This window comes from Syngnathus acus, chromosome 10 (assembly GCF_901709675.1).
Source record: "Syngnathus acus chromosome 10, fSynAcu1.2, whole genome shotgun sequence".
In the NCBI taxonomy this organism is placed as follows: Eukaryota; Metazoa; Chordata; class Actinopteri; order Syngnathiformes; family Syngnathidae; genus Syngnathus; species Syngnathus acus.
Genome location: NC_051095.1, coordinates 23014039 through 23033718, shown reverse-complemented (window position 1 = coordinate 23033718; position 19680 = coordinate 23014039). Strand labels below are relative to the sequence as shown.

The 19680-nt window shown below is 39.5% G+C and overlaps 2 protein-coding genes across 5 annotated transcripts; one reads left to right on the top strand and one right to left on the bottom strand.

Annotated features, from left to right (window-relative positions):
* Positions 1-13: 13 nt before the first annotated feature.
* med7 (mediator complex subunit 7) lies at positions 14-4206 on the bottom strand. 3 transcript variants are annotated; one of them, XR_005099151.1, is made up of 3 exons: positions 4071-4206; positions 1548-2554; positions 14-1515 (listed from the first exon to the last, which is right to left on the bottom strand). XR_005099151.1 is itself a non-coding variant. In XM_037262369.1 (2 exons), the coding sequence occupies exon 2, from the start codon at positions 2543-2545 to the stop codon at positions 1781-1783; it is 765 nt and encodes a 254-aa protein (XP_037118264.1). In that variant the 5' UTR covers positions 2546-2554; positions 4071-4206; the 3' UTR covers positions 1533-1780. The 3 variants fall into 3 exon arrangements, 2 of the variants coding, with proteins under 2 accessions (XP_037118264.1, XP_037118265.1); XM_037262369.1 differs by lacking the exon at positions 14-1515 and having other exon boundaries at positions 1533-2554; XM_037262370.1 differs by lacking the exon at positions 14-1515 and having other exon boundaries at positions 1533-2616; positions 4071-4195.
* A 3112-nt stretch (positions 4207-7318) lies between these two features.
* Positions 7319-16547, top strand: itk (IL2 inducible T cell kinase). Of its 2 annotated transcripts, XM_037262364.1 has the most exons (17): positions 7324-7932; positions 8079-8183; positions 8266-8347; positions 8432-8557; positions 8801-8838; positions 9089-9240; positions 9340-9405; positions 9533-9587; positions 11084-11163; positions 11269-11411; positions 11662-11736; positions 13109-13277; positions 13356-13572; positions 13650-13714; positions 14301-14419; positions 15951-16108; positions 16190-16547. In XM_037262364.1, exons 1-17 carry the CDS (start codon positions 7666-7668, stop codon positions 16253-16255), a joined length of 1983 nt encoding a protein of 660 aa, XP_037118259.1. In that variant the 5' UTR covers positions 7324-7665; the 3' UTR covers positions 16256-16547. The 2 variants fall into 2 exon arrangements, with proteins under 2 accessions (XP_037118260.1, XP_037118259.1); XM_037262365.1 differs by lacking the exons at positions 15951-16108; positions 16190-16547 and adding an exon at positions 14531-14825 and having other exon boundaries at positions 7319-7932; positions 14301-14474.
* Positions 16548-19680: the final 3133 nt, after the last annotated feature.

Sequence of the window (19680 nt, the reverse complement as noted above, 5' to 3'; positions counted from 1 at the left end):
CATTACGTTTTTCCCTTTCCACCAGGTAGAGAAAAAAAAAGCTGGCTCTTTTGAGTTAGTAGTCGCTTCTCTCACCGATCCAAACGCAACCAACGACTCGACAAAGCCCAACGGGAATATGTTAAAGATTTTCGTGGGCGCGTCTGTCCGCGGATTGCCCTGTTTTGCTGAATACTATGCACGGGTATATTTCCAGGTTACTGTGTTACACCATTACGTTACATAAATAAAGACCACGTGACGTGGCAGCGAAGCTGCTGATTGGCTAAGCAGCTTGCCGTCAGCCCTGTTGTGAAACCCATCGTCGCTGAGTTTCATAACATGACTCGGAGGTAAATTTGTTGGAACACCAAGCACCTCAGGACAAATATGATCACAGTCGCTTGCGCTCTGTCAATTCTGGTGAAAGGCTATTCCTTTTAACTGCATACATAACGTGTTGCGCGCACGACACAGTGGCTGGAATTCCCAAGTCTAGATATCCGCGAGGGGGCGGAGTGACAAACCCAACATCAAAACCTGATTAATAATAATAATACCGAATAGGTTAGGCCTAAGCGTTAATAGTGAAACTACTTCAAGGCCAAGCTTGAAGAAGTTATACAAAACGTTGCAAAAGTTGTTGCGTATCAGGTGGAACTGGTCTTATTGTCAAACCATTACTGTATAAACATGTCAGGAGGACATTGGGTACTATTACACAAGTTCAAAAAGTGTAGCAAATATTTCTAATGACTGACAGTGAATTTAAAGAAAAACGAAAAAAAGCTCAAATGATTCCTATCCCAAGTCCTATTGTAGTCATAATGTGTGGTTTATCTTTTCTTTTGTCCGGTGGACTGCCAAAAACACACACACACACAATCCCTCCTGAGAATGACGCACGTGTCACTTGACACAACTGCAAACACAAAATTTAAAGCAAACGTAGGACTTTGGAGAGATGTCCTCTTCCATGATCTACACTGCTCTTCACTGTACTGGGCAGAAATGTGCATGACGCATGGGTAAGTGATTTGCTGACACGATTATTGTAAATCAAGCGGCCCTTGTTGGCCACGGGGTTACACAATAGACACACCTCTGTTATGGAACAATGAACACACATGAATTTCATCGATTCGGTGAGAACCTAAAATCCAGTGTTGTGCTATTCATTCACAACCATCACCTCATGTTGCATAGTCCCATATTGCAAAAATCCGTACCAAATTGTGGACGCCGAAAACAATCCTATTTGTTGAGTGGCCAGATTACTAACCGGACGTGTTACCCATTGAGCATGCTTTTTGAAGGATACAGCGCATCTATACAAAAATCATAAGCAGTCTAATCAGCATCTTGATATTGCCACACCTATGAGGCAGATGGATCATCTCTAATATAGATATATCTCCATTAAGATTCTTTGCAGAATAAAAGAGCCCAGACTGCATAAACCATTACCATATTCTGTGTGATAATGACAGTTAAGACAACATTTCTCTTTTAGCTGAACATATTTTTATTAGATATGGGGGGGGGGGCCTTGGCCACCTGATTTGTGTTGAATTTTCAGGTTGATTCCTCTCCAGTCCTTCACACATTTGCAAATGCAATGGATGGATTATTGTCTCTCCCGAGGCCACAATACAATACACACAAAGCTTTTAAATAAACTGAACTTAAACCAAATGGGTGATTATAGCACAGTAATACATTTAAATCATTTGCAGTATTGTGAGAGAATGCTACATTTAAATCACTAAATTTAAATCATTTGCAGTATTGTGAGAGAATACTAGGCAATTTTGTCAATGATACTGCACATGGCGGCATCTTTGTCCCACATTTTGTCCTTTTTTATGGTAGGCGTAATCTTGTTCTGGTGACCTGCCGCCAAACAACTTGCAGCCGCTGCTTCCTCTACATCCATGGGTTCCGTTTTCAGCCTTGGAGGCAGCACAGAAGGCCCGACACCACTCCCGACAAGCAGAGTCCTTGCTCCATCCCCAGCAATGTTGGTGCCCTCCAACTGCGGTAAGTCATCGGGCAAGGAGGCAAGGCACCCCTGGATCAACTCCACTACCCGCTCCAGGTGCTTTTGGAACCTCTCTGCTGTATCCAGTCTCTGTCGTTTCTGAACTTCCATCATCACTCGCAAAGTCTCCCGGGCTTGATGTGGCCTGTATTCATTGATCAGGTGGTGCATGTGAACAAACAAAAGTTTCAGGTCCTCCAGCTTTTCTTCTCGCTTTATACTGCCAGGGCTCTTGATGAGGATGTCCAGAAGGTCCAGAAAGTTCACCAGGATGGACATATTTAGCTTCTTGAGCTCACGTTTGTGGTCAAATTGCACAGGATGAAGCCTCTCGATGCCTTGGCTCTCTAGAGGCCGAATGATCAGGTCGTCGCACTGAAACTGGTTGCCAAACATCATGTAGCTGTCTCTGATGGGTGGTGGTGGTTTGGGAGCAAAACCCTTGCTGACATTTTCGTCCGTGTACTCTTTGATATACTGCATTGGTGGAGGAGGCAGGGCGCTAACCTGCTGTGGTTCACCCATGATGATGGTCTGCAACAATAATAGGAATGGCTCTTGTCAACAGAGAAGTGGTGTCATGTAGGAAAATAAACATATGATTAATTGAAATAAAGTAACAACGTCAACCTTGAAGGCAATACCTGCCTTTCACGGCAAGGAAAAGGAAAGCGCATTGGGGCTGATGCCTGTTTATCTTATCTAAGCACACACAGGTTACGGCATTTGTTTGATGGAACAATGCAACATGACGTCATGTTTGATTACACTCACAGGGTTACGGCATTTACTTTGCATTACGAAGGTATTAGTCGGTGAACTCACATTTATTAACAACCAAAAGACAATAACCGTGAGGCCCTATTGAGGCCGAAATGAAAAGCACACGCACTCATTCGCTCGCTGTCTGTCTCACTTGTTCCCAAACTCGCAAGTGAGTGATATGTTTGAGAACTCAGAAATGACTCGATACTTTTAAATTAGACATACTAGTGAATCAAAGCAAAACTTTTAAGATAAATGAAAATTACAGAACAGAAAATTTAAGGGCTTATTTTAGTTTTCTTCAGCACTGTCCCGTTTCGTAATTTTATTCCTCTGAATTAACTACCTTTGACACGCACAAAAAAGTATGATGCCTGAGAAGAGCAAATTATGTTTAGTGTTTCCTTTCGTATTCATGGACAGCTTAATTATTATATTCACGGTAGAATTAGGCATAGTAGTGTATAGTTTGAGGTTGTCAAAGTGCACTAAACATTTACAGCTAGAAATGTTGAGGCCTTGTAAAGCCAGAAAATATGTACCCCGACTCATGTATAATGATGATTGATGGAATGACTTGATAATGATGGAACACTGAGGATGAATCAGAGAATGAACGTGAAATTAAAGTTGGTAATTTAAGGTACCAATATAGTTCCAATTCAAAATAAGAAAGCCAAAGGGTTGATTTGTTTTCATAAACTATTATTGTATTTTCATAATAATTATAGTATGATTTGAAAATATTTATTCTAAACGTTATTTCTCAAGCATTACGTTTCAGATTTCAACTGAGATAGTGATGTAGCAGGCACTATTTGAGTTTTAGGCAAAGGGTTGATTTGTTTTCATAAACTATTGTTGTCATTGTATTTTCATAATAATCATTATAATTTGGAAATATTTATTCTAAACGTTATTTCTCAATAATTACGTTTCAGCAACCAAACCCTCACTTAAACTGAGATATTGTGATGTAGCAGGCACTGTATGTGAGTTTTACAGTATGTCATTGAAGGCAACGAAGCCAACAAGCATTTCCTTTGAAACATACCAGACAATGCACGATCCAATGAGACTCAAATTACGCCGAGCAAACGAATTCTTAGTTAATCTATCCAACCGCCAAACTGTTTGAATGTACCGGGGGTTTAAGCAAATACATGCAGCTTAGCTTTTAGCAGCCAAATGCACACGCATTTGTTTCCTACAAAACAATGCATGAACAGGAATTTGCGAATAGCTCAAAGGATAGAAGTGATGAGTTTGCGACAGTTGGACTTGCCTTCTCAGCGGCTCTTCGGGTCCGACAATTTTGAAGATTTGATAGAACTTTAGAGATAGGCTATTACAACACTTGAGCTACCTTGTTCTATTACGGATGTAAGAATGATTGTGTTCCGATTCCATTGGGTGATAAACCCTCGTGATTCCGTTTCGGCGTTTGGATTGGTCAGCCACTCGATGAAGTTCTGAATTCCTCATTGGTTGTTACCATTGACACGTGATTGTACAATGTCTACTCCCGCCTCTTAAAATAAAAACGCCATAAAAAGAATTCCCATTGATTGCGACAGCAATAAATAACTTGGTATCTATATTTCGAAAGACATGGCTTTCAGACAGTATAAAAATCTTATACCAAAAATCACCAAAAAAAACATCAATTTAAACTATGTGGCTTCAAAAGTATTTTGCCATATATGGTAGAGTGTTATAAAAAGCAGAAAGTATTTCACGTCTAGTGTATACAGCTTTGTCACTGTTTGTTAGCCCTTAATGTTGCATAGAAATTAATAAAATGGCTTGTGTGGAGAAACAAGCATCATTATTTAAAAAAAGGAAATTTTTGGTCTACAAAAGTCTGAAGGTGGTTTAGAAACATTGGACTTTAGTTAGGGTAACCGGATTTGGGTTTCTGAAAAGGAGGACACCTTTTTTTTGTTCATTGGTGTATTATGACACAAATGACATAGTATCTGTATAGCAATTGCATTTATTGGCTCAAATAACACAAAACAACATATGTACACTAACAAAAACATAGTATGTACACTGACATTTGTGAGTTTTTTGGTGTTTATTTATTCATGATACGATACATGATATATATGATAAAATATATGATATGGTATTATTACCGTATTAGCCCGAATATAAGATGACCCTGATGAAAAACACTCGGGAGTCTTCACCGAGGTCTTCAAGGAGGTACCCCCACTCAAGAAATACCAAGGCCGCAAGATGTTTCAGTTCATCCACCTGACCGTCCAGGAATATCTGGCCGCTCTGTACGTGATGATGAGCCTGTTCCGTGATGATGAGCCTGTTCCAGGACAACAAGGGAGACCTCCCGATGCCTTGCGAGCAGACACCGCTCGCCCGGGTCCACGAGGCGGCCGTCCACAAAGCCTCAGAGAGTGACGGAAACCTAGACTTGTTCCTCCGCTTGCTGCTGGGCCTCTCCTTGCAGTGCAACCAGTTGGGTGTCCCCAACAGCTTCTACAAAGATGAACTCGACATCGGGCACCACCCATTGTAGACCTTGGGATTACTCTGTAAAGAAATATGAACATGAAAAAAACGACAAAAATTGTTTTTCCTTGATGTATGTCATGTCAGTCGCACATTTCGAACAGGAACGAGCAGAACTTTTTTTTTTCCATTTACCAGCGCTAACAGAGCAGTGTTCTTGAGGGCCCTCTTTGCACGAGTCACACCACCACGTATATATTGAACGTTGTCATTGGTGTAGAGCAGGGGTGTCAAACTCTTTTTTTTCCGCGGGCCACATTGTAGTCATAGCTTCTTTCGGAGGGCCATTATGACTGTCAACCCAAATAAATGTATGAGCATCTCATATTATATACAGTAAAAGCTACAAAACAAACTGACAAATAACTCATTTTCAAATCAGACGAGTAAAAACTCATCAAATATTAAAAAAAAGAAGATATTATTAAAAGTGAAGACAATTTGCAATTCTAGTAATGACACACGAATTTGATGCACAATTTGTCTTCGCGGGCCACATAAAATGATGTGGCGGGCCATATCTGGCCCCCGGGCCTTGAGTTTGACAACTGTAGGGTGTAGCGTCTACAACAGAAAAAAATGTCAACATTGAGAGCAGTATTACGCCAACACATCGTAAGCCTTCACTGTTGTCTTTTCTAAGCTACAGTACAGATGTCAAACTATTCATACCTCTCCATGGTCTTCTTGGAAACATGCATGTCTTCAAATCAGCCCCTCCCAACACGAGACTGCTTTGCAATCGTTATATAACAAATTATGAACAGAAGAGTGGAATTGCTTTGGGACAAAATTGAATTGAGGAATTTTTTTCTCGTAAATCAAGCAAAAATAACTGAAAAGTCAATAACTTCGATAGTACAGCAATTAAACCAAACGGAACCCTACAGGTTCCATTTGTAAGATGTCAATGACCACAACATCCAAAATTTTGACAAACCGACTCCAAGCTTAATCATTCTGTCATTCAGTCTTGCATCCTGTTTGTCATTTATTTCCTTGGACATCATGTCAAAGGTCTCCAGATCAGTCATGGACAACTGTCCCCTCGAGAGTTGAGGCTCCTCAGCCCAGGGATTGCCAGAAGGGTCTCCACGATGACCCTCAGAAACTCTGAGAATAAACAGAAATAGAAATACGTAAAATACTCACTTAAATTACTGCAGATATGACCTCTTTTTAAATGACTAATGCCTACCAAAAAAAAGAACTTTTTTACTTTTCCCTGTCATGGGCGTTTTACACTCACTTCCTAGCTGTTGAAGAATTAAACAAATGTTAGCTGCATGATTTAACAGATTGAACAGGCTTTACTCTCCTGGAAGTTATGTTACGTGCATAGTTTTTCACCTCACAAAGATATCATTTGGAATGATTGTAATATTCTAACTGCTAAAAAAAAAGTTTATATTAAGAGAAAGAGTCATAAGTCTTATTGCCGACCTTTTTAATGATAAAGATAATCTTTATGAATATAAAGACTTTATGAAAACCAAACCATTTCCAGTTCCGTGTAAGGATTTTCCTTCTGTTTTAAAAGCGTCGCCTACAGTAATAATTACTTTAATGAAATCTTGCTTAAAGGAGATATATCACTTTTTTAGCTTTTATATACATTTTATTGTGCACTTTGAGTCTCCAAGAATGTAGAAAAAATTAATCTAATCCCTCCAGGTGCTGCAGAGATACTTTTATAATCCGTTTGGGGGATATTTTTTAATCCATTCAATTTTATCCATTCCCTATTACGTATTTTGAACAATTACGTCACAGTCTTTGCAGCTGCATTGCCAAACAAAGTAATGGGTGTAGTCAAACTCTGTTGCTAATCTGCCATCTTTATTTCTAGCAGCGAGTGAACAGTGAAGTGAACAGTGATAACACACCATTGTGATACATCATGGACATGGTTAGAAACGAGTATCAATCGGCTGATGCACACGAGGGGCATCGCAGGCCAAGAAGACGAACTGACAGCGTGAAAATGACAGTCCGGAGTTTAAGTAGGCCGTATACTAAGCAGGAATAGGTGCCGGTGATTGACTTGATTGTGTAGGCATTGTTATAACCGATTGACGTCAAGGAAAAGAAGCGGCTGAGTGGCAGGTGACTCAGGCATGTGACACCTTCGGTTGTTGAGAAAATTAAAAGCTTTTAAGTGCGCCGTATCTTCCTGCGATAATTCTTAGGAGTGAAAATAAACGTAACTACAGTAGAAAAATGTCAAAACGTGTTTTTATTTATTTTTTTACAATATATCCTTTTGAGAGAACTCAGTTATGGAAAATGTGAATAGCCTAAAGTGTACTAAATGATAATTTCATGCAGTTGAAGTCCATGTGGGTATGTGCAGTCTGCATCTCTTGGAGTCAGGATGTGGTCTACTAAACTCAACACCCGGAAACTTTGTGGTATTTATTTTTTTTCCTGACAGAGTCTCTCTCAGTGTTTTTAAGATTGTTGTTGATGTTACCATGTTCTCTCGAGTGATACTCGATGGTACGATGATCAAAAAATCGCAGCAAAAGAAAAAAACATCTCCATCCAACTACAAAGAGAGATTTTTTGTGCTGGACACACAGGAATTAAAGTATTCTGAGTGTCGTACTGGGGTAAGTATTTTTTGGAGTAATTATTTGTTTTAAATGTTACCTCTTATCAGTTGAATCATTCCAAGCTCAGGGTCCCCTCCAGACAATCAACTGCAATTCCGATTGTGTTTTGATTGCATAGAGATTGAAGTTATTTTTCGTTCCAGCGAAAACCCATACTGAAAGGTTGCATCAAGTTATGCAGCATTAAGTGTGTGGACATAGTCTTTACCGATCTCCCCATTCCATGTGACTACAAGTACCCCTTCCAGGTATGCTTTGCATTTGTCAAATCATGACTTAAACAGCAAAATGACTTTAAACCAATGGATTACATCCCATTCTCAAACGCAGGTATTTCATGACAACCATTATCTCTACATTTTTGCACCAGACAATGATTGTCGCCTGAAGTGGGTGCATGCTCTTAAAGAAGGTGAACCAGGCTTCTAAATCAGGCTTTTAGACAATACAAATCATCTTGACCTGATTTCATCTATTTTGTTGGTTGCTGACATAGAGACAAAGAATAACAATTTGGTTGAAAAATACCACCCCCAATTTTGGATCGATGGAAAATGGAAATGCTGCCAACAGTCAGAGAAACTGTCAATCGGCTGTCAAGTCTATGATCCAATGGCTTACGGTTTGTATGACCCTTTTCTGTTTTACTGGAGTTACGGGCTAATCTGTGGCTATTCTAATATTATTGACAAATCTTCCATGAAGTTTTGCCAAAACCTTTTAGCAATCTGAATGTTGTGAATGTTTAAACATTTAATTCATAAACAATGAGCCAAATGGACTACATTTGTTTATCTGGTGTTTGTTAAACATTTCACAAATTGTTATATAACAAGAAAATGTCATGTTTTGGATTTTTCCACAGGTTCTAAAAAACCATTACCCGAAATCCCAGATTCAGAGGTATCCGTTTCTTACAAATGAAATAATAGATGCTGTTTTTGATGTGACTGAACGATGCAAAAAGAATGACAGCCCCCAAAGTTTCATATTTATCCTTTGTTTTATTTTTGTATTGTTCATTGATTATCATTGATCAGTATTCGGTAATGTATTCCTCACTAAATTTCGTGTACCTCAATTTTGTTTTTGTAATTGGGCACACAGTACCTAAATGAAACTCAAAATAACATTGACAATTTTTCTTTCTTAGGTTGAAATGCGTGACACAGTGGATATGGTGGTTATTGCATTGCAGAACTACACACCATTTGGAGACAGAGAGTTGGCACTTCAGAAAGACAAGGAATACACACTGATAACCAGCTCCCACCCTCTCTGGTGGATTGTTCGAGATGAAAAGGGGTAAACTATTCTCAATATCATTGCGCCGTTGAGCCCATCGTGCAATTAAGTAATTTCACCTGCAAAACCGACCTTCGTTTTCCCTCCTTATCATCACAGGAACGACGGGTTTGTGCCAAGGACACACATAGCTGAAAAATCAGGGAATGACTTTGAAAGATTTGAGTAAGTTATTATTAAATCCACTGCAAGTGTTGCATGTTAGTACCTGCGTTTGTTTATATCAATTGTGCAGGCATGTGTATTTCTGCACTGTTAAAACTTGTTTTTCTTCATCTGTGTACTCTCAAAGATGGTATAATAAGAACATTGCCAGAAGGGAAGCAGAAGACGTGTTGATCAAAGAGGTAAAAGCAGAAGCATTTATTGATACGGGAATGGTGAACACGCCTGCCTCAGAGTTGAAATATTCTGGGTCTGTGTGGCGTTTGCATGATGTCTCTGTGCATGCGTGTGGTTTTCTCCAGTTATTCAGCTTTCTCCTAACTCAATAAAATATAATTGTTATATTAGTTATAGATTCCAAAGTGTCACATCATTATGAATGTAAATATAAATAATCTGTTTGCAAATGTGTGCGATTGAGTACCCCACCTCTCGCCCAGTCAGCAGGGATAGATTTCTGCTCATGTGCAGCCATTGTTTGTTACCATAATTACCTTGTTAATTTACTGAGTGCTTGATTTTAAAAGTAACTATATTAGCTTACTTTTGTAGTTACATCCAGCTTCTGCTGACAACACCATTTCAACATAAAAATAGACAACTGGTCTTTTCAGTATTTTATTGGAAGTGCATTTTGAACAGTAATTTTTAATTCCGAAGTCAGTTGTTCCCAAATATTTTAGAATAAAAACTAAATTAAAATAATTAATAAACCTGCCTTTTGTTATGCAAACGCGTTCACCACAAAAAAATAGCTCTTTTGAATAAGCACTGAGTGGTTCATTCGTCGAGCGCTCCTCTCCCAATCCAGAAATTGGGTGTTTGATACCATTGTCAGTATGTCATAGTATCCTTGAGGAAAATACCCCAAGTTGCGTCAGATTCTGCGTTATCAGTAGGTACAGCAAATGACCGTGTGAAGCGCTTTGAGGGCCTTAACAGGGGGGAAAAGCACAATGCAAGTGAAATACCCTTTAAACTTTTCTTTACTTAAATAGTTGTTTTTATTTAAAAAAAAAAGCCTCTTAATTTCACTTCACATAAAGACGTATTAGCCTGTTAAAGAGGACTGAGGAACCCAATAAGTTGCAAATGCAGAAATGAGAGGAGTCGTCTCTCTTCCCTTTGTTTCACAAAACAAATTCTGTGACGTTTTGCCAAGGAAAATTACAAAAATAGTAATGCACAGTTATTGGATAAGTATTACTGTACTTTGATCTGATGACTTGGTCTGGAAATAGTGACCTGTTAAATTATTTGTTACCCAAAAAACATGGCCATATGGAAACACACATACAATACATATATGCATTATTGACATCACTGCACATAACTATTTAAATTGTTATTAGGTTACTGCTGTAAACTGAAGTTAGATGATTTGACACTCTCAACAAGTTTTGCATGTGCAAAATGAACCTGCAACATGACGCTGCAGTGCATTGACACATTCACAACCACAGTGCTGAACTTCCTGCCTTGGAGTTTTGCAAGCATTACTATGTGTTTATCATTTATTAATTGCTGGTTCAGTTCAGACTGACTGTGAAGCAAAAGTAGGTGTGACATAACAATGCCAACTCACAATAATTATATGTGTTATAAGTACTGGATAGACCTGAATTATATCATGTTAATGTTTTCTTGTGTGGTTAATGTTTTCTTGTGTGGTAACTAGGGAAAAGAAGGTGCATTCATGGTTCGAAACTCGAGACAGACAGGTTTCTACACTGTGTCAGTATTCACCAAAGCACTGGGGTAATTTCACCTTCACTGTAAACAGTATAAGCATCATTATGATATCTGTGCACTGTAATACTGTTTGCCTAAATGCAATGGCTCTCTTTAACATATCACCTGCAGATCTAATGGGGAGAAACAACCATGTGTTAAACATTACCAAATCAGGCGGACAGACACAGGAGAGTCTTCTTTTTACTTGGCAGAGAAATATCTGTTTCGCACCATTCCAGAGCTGATCCATTACCACCAACACAATGCTGCAGGTAAGTTTGCGGCAGTTTTTTTTTTCTCACATGCGACTGCCTTAACATGAATTGATGAAATGAACAATTATGCAAAAAGGGGAATGCCTTCCACCAGCAAATCATTTTTCTGAGCCACTACGTGCGGACATAGTGTCCTCTGTAGAAATGGGTAACTGTGTGTGCGTGTGTGTATGTGTGTGCGTGTTCGTGTGTGTGTTTGTGCGTGTGTGTATGCGCACGCGTACATGCATATGTTTGTACTTGGCAGGTCTGATCACACGTCTCAGACATCCGGTCACTCAAACAGGTGGCTGCTCCCAGGAAATTGCTGCTCCATTCAAAGGTACAATGCAGGACAATATTAGTACCTTATTTTACAGACTATAAGTCGCTCCGGAGTACAAGTCGCACCAGCCATAAAATGCTTAATAAAGAGGAAAAAGACATATATATGTTGCACTGGAGTACAAGTCACATTTTTGGGGGTAATTAATTTGATATAATCTAACACCAAGAACAGACATATCATCTTGAAAGGCAATTTAAAATAAAAATATAATCGAGGCAACAACAGGCTGAATAATTGCTAACGTTACATGACACAAACAATGAACTGAGAATGTGCCTGGCATGTTAACATAGCATACTATTAAGAGTTATTCAAATAACTATAGCAAAAATAACATGCTAACAAGTTTACCAAACCATCCGTGTCACTCCAAATCACGAAATCCAATGAAATCTTCATCCACTGTGTCACTTTTAAACAACTCCGCTAACTCCGGAAGTAGAAGATGCGGCGTTTCCTCTTCTACGTAGCTTACGTCAGACTCATCGTCAGTTGCAGTTCCAATTATTTTACGGCCTCTTGCGGTTTAGTGTGAAAATAACATGTGAAATGATATACTTTGTTAATAATTTCACACATAAGTCGCTTTAGAGTATAAATCGCACCCACGGCCAAACTATTAAAAAAAATGCGAATTATAGTCCGGAAAATACGGTAAATTCTCCACGGCACATGACAACCACAGTGTTGTATTAGATTAATTGCCTTGTAATCGAGTCAACTGAACTAAGCACTTTGTCTTTGTAAGGCAGGATGTTTGATAGCGATCATTTACTGAATTTCCCCTCAGGGATATATACATATCTGTCTATGTATCTATCTACTGGATGTTGTTGAATTATGCAGCCGTACCTACTGGTGTGAATTGTTTGTATGGGATAAAGAGAACAATGGTTCTAAGTGTGACACTGCATGTGCTGTCAAAAAGGCCATTGACTGAGTTTGACTGAAGTCTCTGCAAAGTGATGGGGCTTGTTTTAAATCAATTCCCACTTGTGCTATATATAAATAGGTTTATTGTCCAAAGTTGTCTATTAAAACAAAAACATACAAAGCAGCCCTATGCATAGTAGAAGCATGAAGAACCCTGTATTTTTTATTTGGTTTGACATGGCTGACACATTTTAAGTAAAAATTTAGATTAGTAGATATTTTTTTAGCAGCACTTTTTTCTGCTGCAAAAAGCAATGTGGCTTTGATTTGTAAGAATGGTTGAAAGAGGTGAGGGCAAAGTTTGAACTGGTCATTTTCTTTTTCAATATTACATCTAATGAGCAAATTGCTTCGGGAACACTCTTCTAATTTAGCAATATTTGAATGTGCTTTACATTGTATCCATCTATACATTGCACCTGCTGCTCAACAGATGAGTGGGAGGTGGACCACGAAGAAATTACCTTTGGTCAAGAGTTAGGAAGTGGACAGTTTGGGATGGTGTTGTCTGGACAATGGAGGGACAAGAAGGTGGCCCTGAAAATAATAAGAGAAGATTACATGTCAGATGAGGAATTTAAAGAAGAGGCAAGAGTCATGATGTAAGTGCACGACTTGATTCATTATTAGCTTTGGTCATGATCAACTGAGGCAATGTGCAAATGTGTATGTTCCATTAGGAGATTATACCACTCAAAGCTAGTTCAGCTCTATGGTGTTTGCACCCAGCGTTCTCCAATGTGTTTGGTGTTGGAGTTCATGGAGAATGGCTGTCTATCAGACTACCTGCGAGCCAAAAAAGGGTGTTTGTCTCAGGAGACAATGTTGGGGATGTGCCTGGATGTCACTGAAGGGATGACCTATCTGGAGATGTCTAACTTCATCCACAGAGACCTGGTAAATATCATTAAAATAAATCAATGTTATAGTGATGCATGTTGAATTTTACTCATTTGTTGCCTTTTCAACTTTAGGCTGCAAGGAACTGCCTAGTTTCAAAGAACAACCTAGTTAAATTGTCAGATTTTGGCATGACCAGGTATGTCACAAGTTGTCTGATGGCAAATTCTTTAGAACCGTTATTTAACCAGGACATATCTCAATGTGATTAAAAACCTCCTTTTCAAGCAATAAACATAAATTACAGAAGTTTACAAACAGATTATGAATTTGTCTCAGCAACTCTGTTTGGATATAAACATGTTTAAAGTAACTAAGCTACCTTCCAGCCTATTTGTAACATATTGTGTGCATAAGCAGTGAAAAAATGATTTTTCAGACTAGCTAAGGCACAAATTTATGAAGGTAGTAATCTCAATATTGCCCTAAATAGAAGTGTACTGGCCTCTCGCCATCATCCAACACAGATATAGATGTTACAGCAACAAGATGCTTCTTTACATAAAAAGAAAAATGCAGCTTGTTTGGAGGAGAAAAAAAAAAACAGTTTTAGTCTCAGCTTCTTCACAAGATTTTCTATTTGTGGGTTGAATGTGAGCGAGTCATCAATTTAAGACACCTCGTATTTATTTTATTGTACATGAGAATGGGCACATTTTTAGATTTAGAAAACAGTGCTGCTATGTTTTAACCATGACGGGTGATTCCTGCTTTGTATGTTGTAGATATGTTCTTGATGACCAGTACACAAGTTCTTTCTGCTCCAAGTTTCCCATCAAGTGGTCAGCACCAGAAGTTGTCAAATACTGCAAGTTCAGCAGCAAATCCGATGTCTGGTCCTTTGGTATGATTCAACTCTTCAGGAATTCTTTGACTTTGTATTGTTATATTAACATGTGTTTTTTATCTTAGTGTAAAAGTAGGGAAGCTAATATATCCGATTTTAAATGGAGAGTTTACTCAGTGTTTCAGACCTTAGTTTCACAATGTTTTCCAAGTAATATGAACTTCTATTAACTTCTTCAAAACTGTGTAGTGCGGTCAGAGTAGGCAGGCGGGGCACTGCCGACCCCACTTCGGACCCCTGCTGGCCATTTTCTGCAAGTGAAAAAAAAAGACTTAAATGATGTTTCATTTTAGTTCTCGGTCCCTGCTTTACACTGATTTTTTTTTCCAATCCTAATAATTATCAATGCTTAATGTGCTGAATGTGCTTTTTTGCTGTTCAAATCCATGGACAGGGAGTGAAGCATTATGCAAGAGACGTTGCTGTTTGTCTTTTTATCGCCAATGAACAAATACTGCACATGCTGACGTTCAACAGTCTGTCTAATATATTTGATGAATGTGTATGACATATTAAGTCACTCTACTCAAAGTGCATGCTGGAGCCCAAAAAGTACTGGGCCGCTTCCACCAAGTGGCAGTGCTGCGCTCCATTGTCGCAAAACGTAGAATAAACCCAAAGATATACATAACTACAAAAGCAAGCCTCAGCTGGTTATGGACATGCAGACCCAGCTGCCATCTTGAACCAGGAACCCCCAGCGAGCGCTTGACCTTCATCATAACAGGTCAAATTCTTTACCGATTTTGGCACCGATTGGTTTGGTAGAAACAGCAGACATACTACAGTTATCATAGCAGGTAATTCTATAATCAGAGCTTTCATAACATTAAGTAGAAGACTAGCAAATATTTTTTCCTATATAAAAAAAAATGTGTAAAATCAACACCATTGAAGTTGACCTTATATTAAATTTATTTGGTTTTCTTGTGATCACATGAAGTATCACAGACAGACGAGCGATGCAACCAAATGCTACGCACTTTTTATTGAGTAATCGGGGATGATCGAGCTTGAGGAGCTCCTTGGGCGAGGCTGAGACGTGGTTGGCAATCGTATGTTCTTTCGGGGCAGGCGTTCGGGAGTAGTCGGTCAGCACACAAAGCAAGGTCGGCAACTGGGAATCAGACCAGGTAACGGAGCACAGGAACGAACGGGTAACATACGGGGATGAACTGACAGGGAAGTGATTGGTGTGTGGTGTTTAAATATCAGTCATCTGATGAGCAAGTGCAGGTGATTGGAGTGATGAGTGGGCGTGGTTGCGACTGACAGTGTGGTGGGAGGTTACCGGCAGAGTGACCGGTGGCAAGGCGTGTGACATGAACGGTGTTAAATTAATTGAAAAATAACCAAACCATGAAATCATTCAAGAATTCTATTATGACCTTATTTGACACATACTGTATGTTTTCAATGAAGATTGGCTAATCTGTTTTGGGTTCATATTTTCATATCCAACTTCAGGAGAAGTCATGAACCTCACCACACGTCTTTGATTCAAAAAGAAATCTGTTTACACTTTCAGGTGTTCTCATGTGGGAAGTCTACACAGAAGGCCGCCTTCCCTATGAGAACCAATCCAATGGTCAGGTAGTAGACTTCCTGAATGCTGGCATGAGGCTGCTTAAACCACGACTGGCACCAGAGGATGTATATTTGCTTATGGAGTGGTGCTGGAAAGAGGTGGGAGAAAGAATTTGATGTATATTTCTGCAAAACACTCAAATCTGTTTAGTAAATATCCATCCGTGCTTTTATTCTTAGAAACCAGTGGATCGTCCGTCCTTTGCACTGCTGTTGCAAGAGCTTTCCCAACTTTCACAATGTTGAACCACAAGATTTGAATTGCGGATGCCGGACGTTAAAGAAAACTATATTTATTCTATTTATTTTTGGATTATTGGCTAAAGTTTGACATGTTTTATACATATATTGTACTATAAACTGATGCTCCCCACATGTGCCTTAGCCACCCCGTTTGCACTTTAACTGTTTTGTTTCCCTGTAAGTCACATGCACTGTATTTACATAGATACTGTTATATATTCAAAATGATATAATCTTATGTTTGCCCTTAAATATGTTCAGTATCACAAAACAAAATGACAGTAACTCAACTGTATTTAACCACTGCTGCATACAAAGTGCTGTACATGGAGCGCAATGAAGTCATACAACAAACACATGTAAACCAATCAATAAATAATGAAGATAGTAAAAAAACACAAACACACTAAAACCAAGTCCCAAGCTGAGTCAGAAGCCAAAGAATATAAATGAAAGAGTTTTTAAGTTGGCCATTGAGGGGTCTTAACTAACATTTAGCGAGAGGTCCTTCCAAAGTGTGTGACTGGAAACAGAAAAGGGTAAAGCCTTCGTTGACTCCTCTGTATCTCTTATAGCATTTGGTTCGTTGACCTAAGGCAAGTGCATATGGGTGCAAGAGCTCAGAGAGGTCAGGTGGAGTGAAACCATTTAAAGGTTTGAAAACAAATAACAGAATCTTATAAAGAAATCCAAAATGCACAGGGAGCAAGTGAAGGGACATCAGAGAAGAGTTATCTGCTCCCTCTTACAAATTTCAGTCAAGAGGTGAACAACAGCATTTTGGATCAACTGGAGAGGCTTGATGTTTCAAAGAGCTGTTTAGAAATGAGAGGTTTTACCTAAACCAGCGGCCTAAAATGAAAACAGATGGATCTAACTTCAGCACCAATCTGCTGGTCCATTTTAAAATCACTGTCCCGTTTACAATACAATACAATACAATGCAATGCAACTTTGTTTATATTGCGCATTTCACAACAGCACAAACATATCATGGAAAATCTACATTTTTGCTTTTATATTCATTTTATTATGCACTGGGAGTCTCCAAGATTGTAGAAAAGTGTAATCTATCCCTCCAGGTGTTGCAGAGATACTTTTATGATCTGTTTGGGAGCTATTTTTTACTCAGTTTTCTCCATTTTCTATTACATATTTTTATCTATTACGTCACATCCTTTGGGGAGAGACTACCAAAAAAAGGGAATGGGGGTGGCCAAACGGTTTTGCAAATCCACCATTTTTATTACTACTATGAGAGTAGTCCAAACAACTCAAGAATGCCGAAGTGGAGAGATCAAAATGTTCCGTTGTTGGATGCATCAAGCCACACAACTCATTGCACCGTCCCCTAGCATCAGAACCTCAAAGAAATGCCTGGTCAAATTTCATTTTCCAAGCAGTGTTCCCACATCTGTGGGCAAAATTCTGCTTGTTCAACAACGAGTGTTTCAGAAATATTTCGTCAGTATAGAGAAGGTAAGACTTCGTTTCATTGATGGTTCAGTTCCTTCAATTCATGGAAACGACGGACACAGTAAAGCGGTAAGCTTGAGATGACACAAAAATAATAAACTGTATTTCACTTTCATATTATTCTATGATGCCCTCGTTTTCATAGCATTACGTTAGTCTTTCTGCTGATTTTAGAGCTGTGCGCTCTGTTTTCGCTTCTTGTGGGTGTATTTTAATTACCGTATTTTCCGCACTAAAAGGCGCACCGGATTATAAGGCGCACCTTCAATGAACGGCCCATTTTAAAACTTTGTCCATATATAAGGCGCACCGGATTATAAGGCGCATAAAATAGAAGCTATACTGCAACAAACTGAGGTTGACTAGGGTTGCGGTATGATCCACTAGCCAACAACCAACGAGCCCTCTGTAAACAATCGCGTTTCTCAAACGATCTCCTATAAAATGATCGGAACTGACTAAAGTTCGATCTAACGCATTGGTACTACTTACCTATGTTTCCCTTCCATATCGATCCGTAGATTTACTCGAAACATTAACAGAGCAGCCTATTTTGACATGAAATAGCCTGGTACGTATAGCAGCTATCGTTATAGCATTAGCCATCCGCAAAGTCCCACGAGCCTCAGCTCGCAATCTCCCATGAGCCTCAGCAAAGTGTAAACAATCGCGTTTCTCAAACGATCTCCTATAAAATGATCGGAACTGACTAAAGTTCGATCTAACACATTGGTACTGCTTACCTATGTTTCCCTTCCATATCAATCCGTAAATTTACTCGAAACATTAACGGAGCAGCCTATTTTGAAATGAAATAGCCTCGCGGGTACAACAGCTATTCGGTGACGCCCCCTGACTACAGTTGCCGTAATGTTGGGAAGCGATGCGACCTTGTAATTTACTAGTCGTACTAAAACATACTGAAACATTTTGGCAGAGCACTGTGTACAACCAGTATGGATCAACAAATTCATCAATTGATCCATATATAAGGCGCACTGGACTATAAGGCGCACTGTCGGCTTTTGAGAAAATTTTAGGTTTTTAGGTGCGCCTTATAGTCCGGAAAATACGGTAGTTGTATCAGATGGATTGCATCGAAGGTCCTCTATTAGTCTTGGGGAACACAATAATGTGTTGAATTGATTCGTTACCTTCTCGCTAACGCGAGCATTAGCTCACTGGTTAACTTGACTGCAGTGCTTGTTTACAAGACGTGTGCATAAATATTGGGACGGGATTTATGTTGTTACGTGTTATGTATGGTATGGACAAGTCTTCTGCTGTTGACATCTTTTAATCAATCAAAAAGTTTACGGTGCAAGTAAACTCTACCTCCGCTAAAAAACTTCAAATACGTATGTCCGACTGGAAAGAGAGGTGCCCATCTTGTGTCATGGAGGGACTGGGGTGTGAAGTAGCTCATTTGTATTTAAAGAGCTTGCACCAAAACGACTTGCGCTGAGCCGCATCTCAGAACAAGTATAAATGAGGGACCTGTGATGCTATCAAAACAAGGAATTGAAAAAAAAACAGCGGGTTTGGGGGTTGCCGCCACGACAGGCACCGACCACCATATGGCCACAGCTCCAGTCGGCTGTCTTATCAATGGAGGCATGGAACATGGTCCACTCAAATTCAATGTCCCCTGCCTCCCCTGGGATGAGGGAAAAGCTCTGTCAGACGTGGGAGTTGAAGCTCTTTCTGACAGGGGATTCTACCAGACATTGCCAGCAGGCCCTCACAGTACGTTTGGGTCTGCCAGGTCGGACCGGCATTTTCCTCCACCACCGGAGCCAACCCACCACCAGGTGGTGATCAGTTGACAGCTCCGCCCCTCTCTTCACCTGAGTGTCCAAAACATGCGGCTGCAAATCTGATGACATGACTACAAAGTTGATCATCGGACTAGGGTGTCAGGTGCACACACTTGTGTTGAACATGGTGTTCAT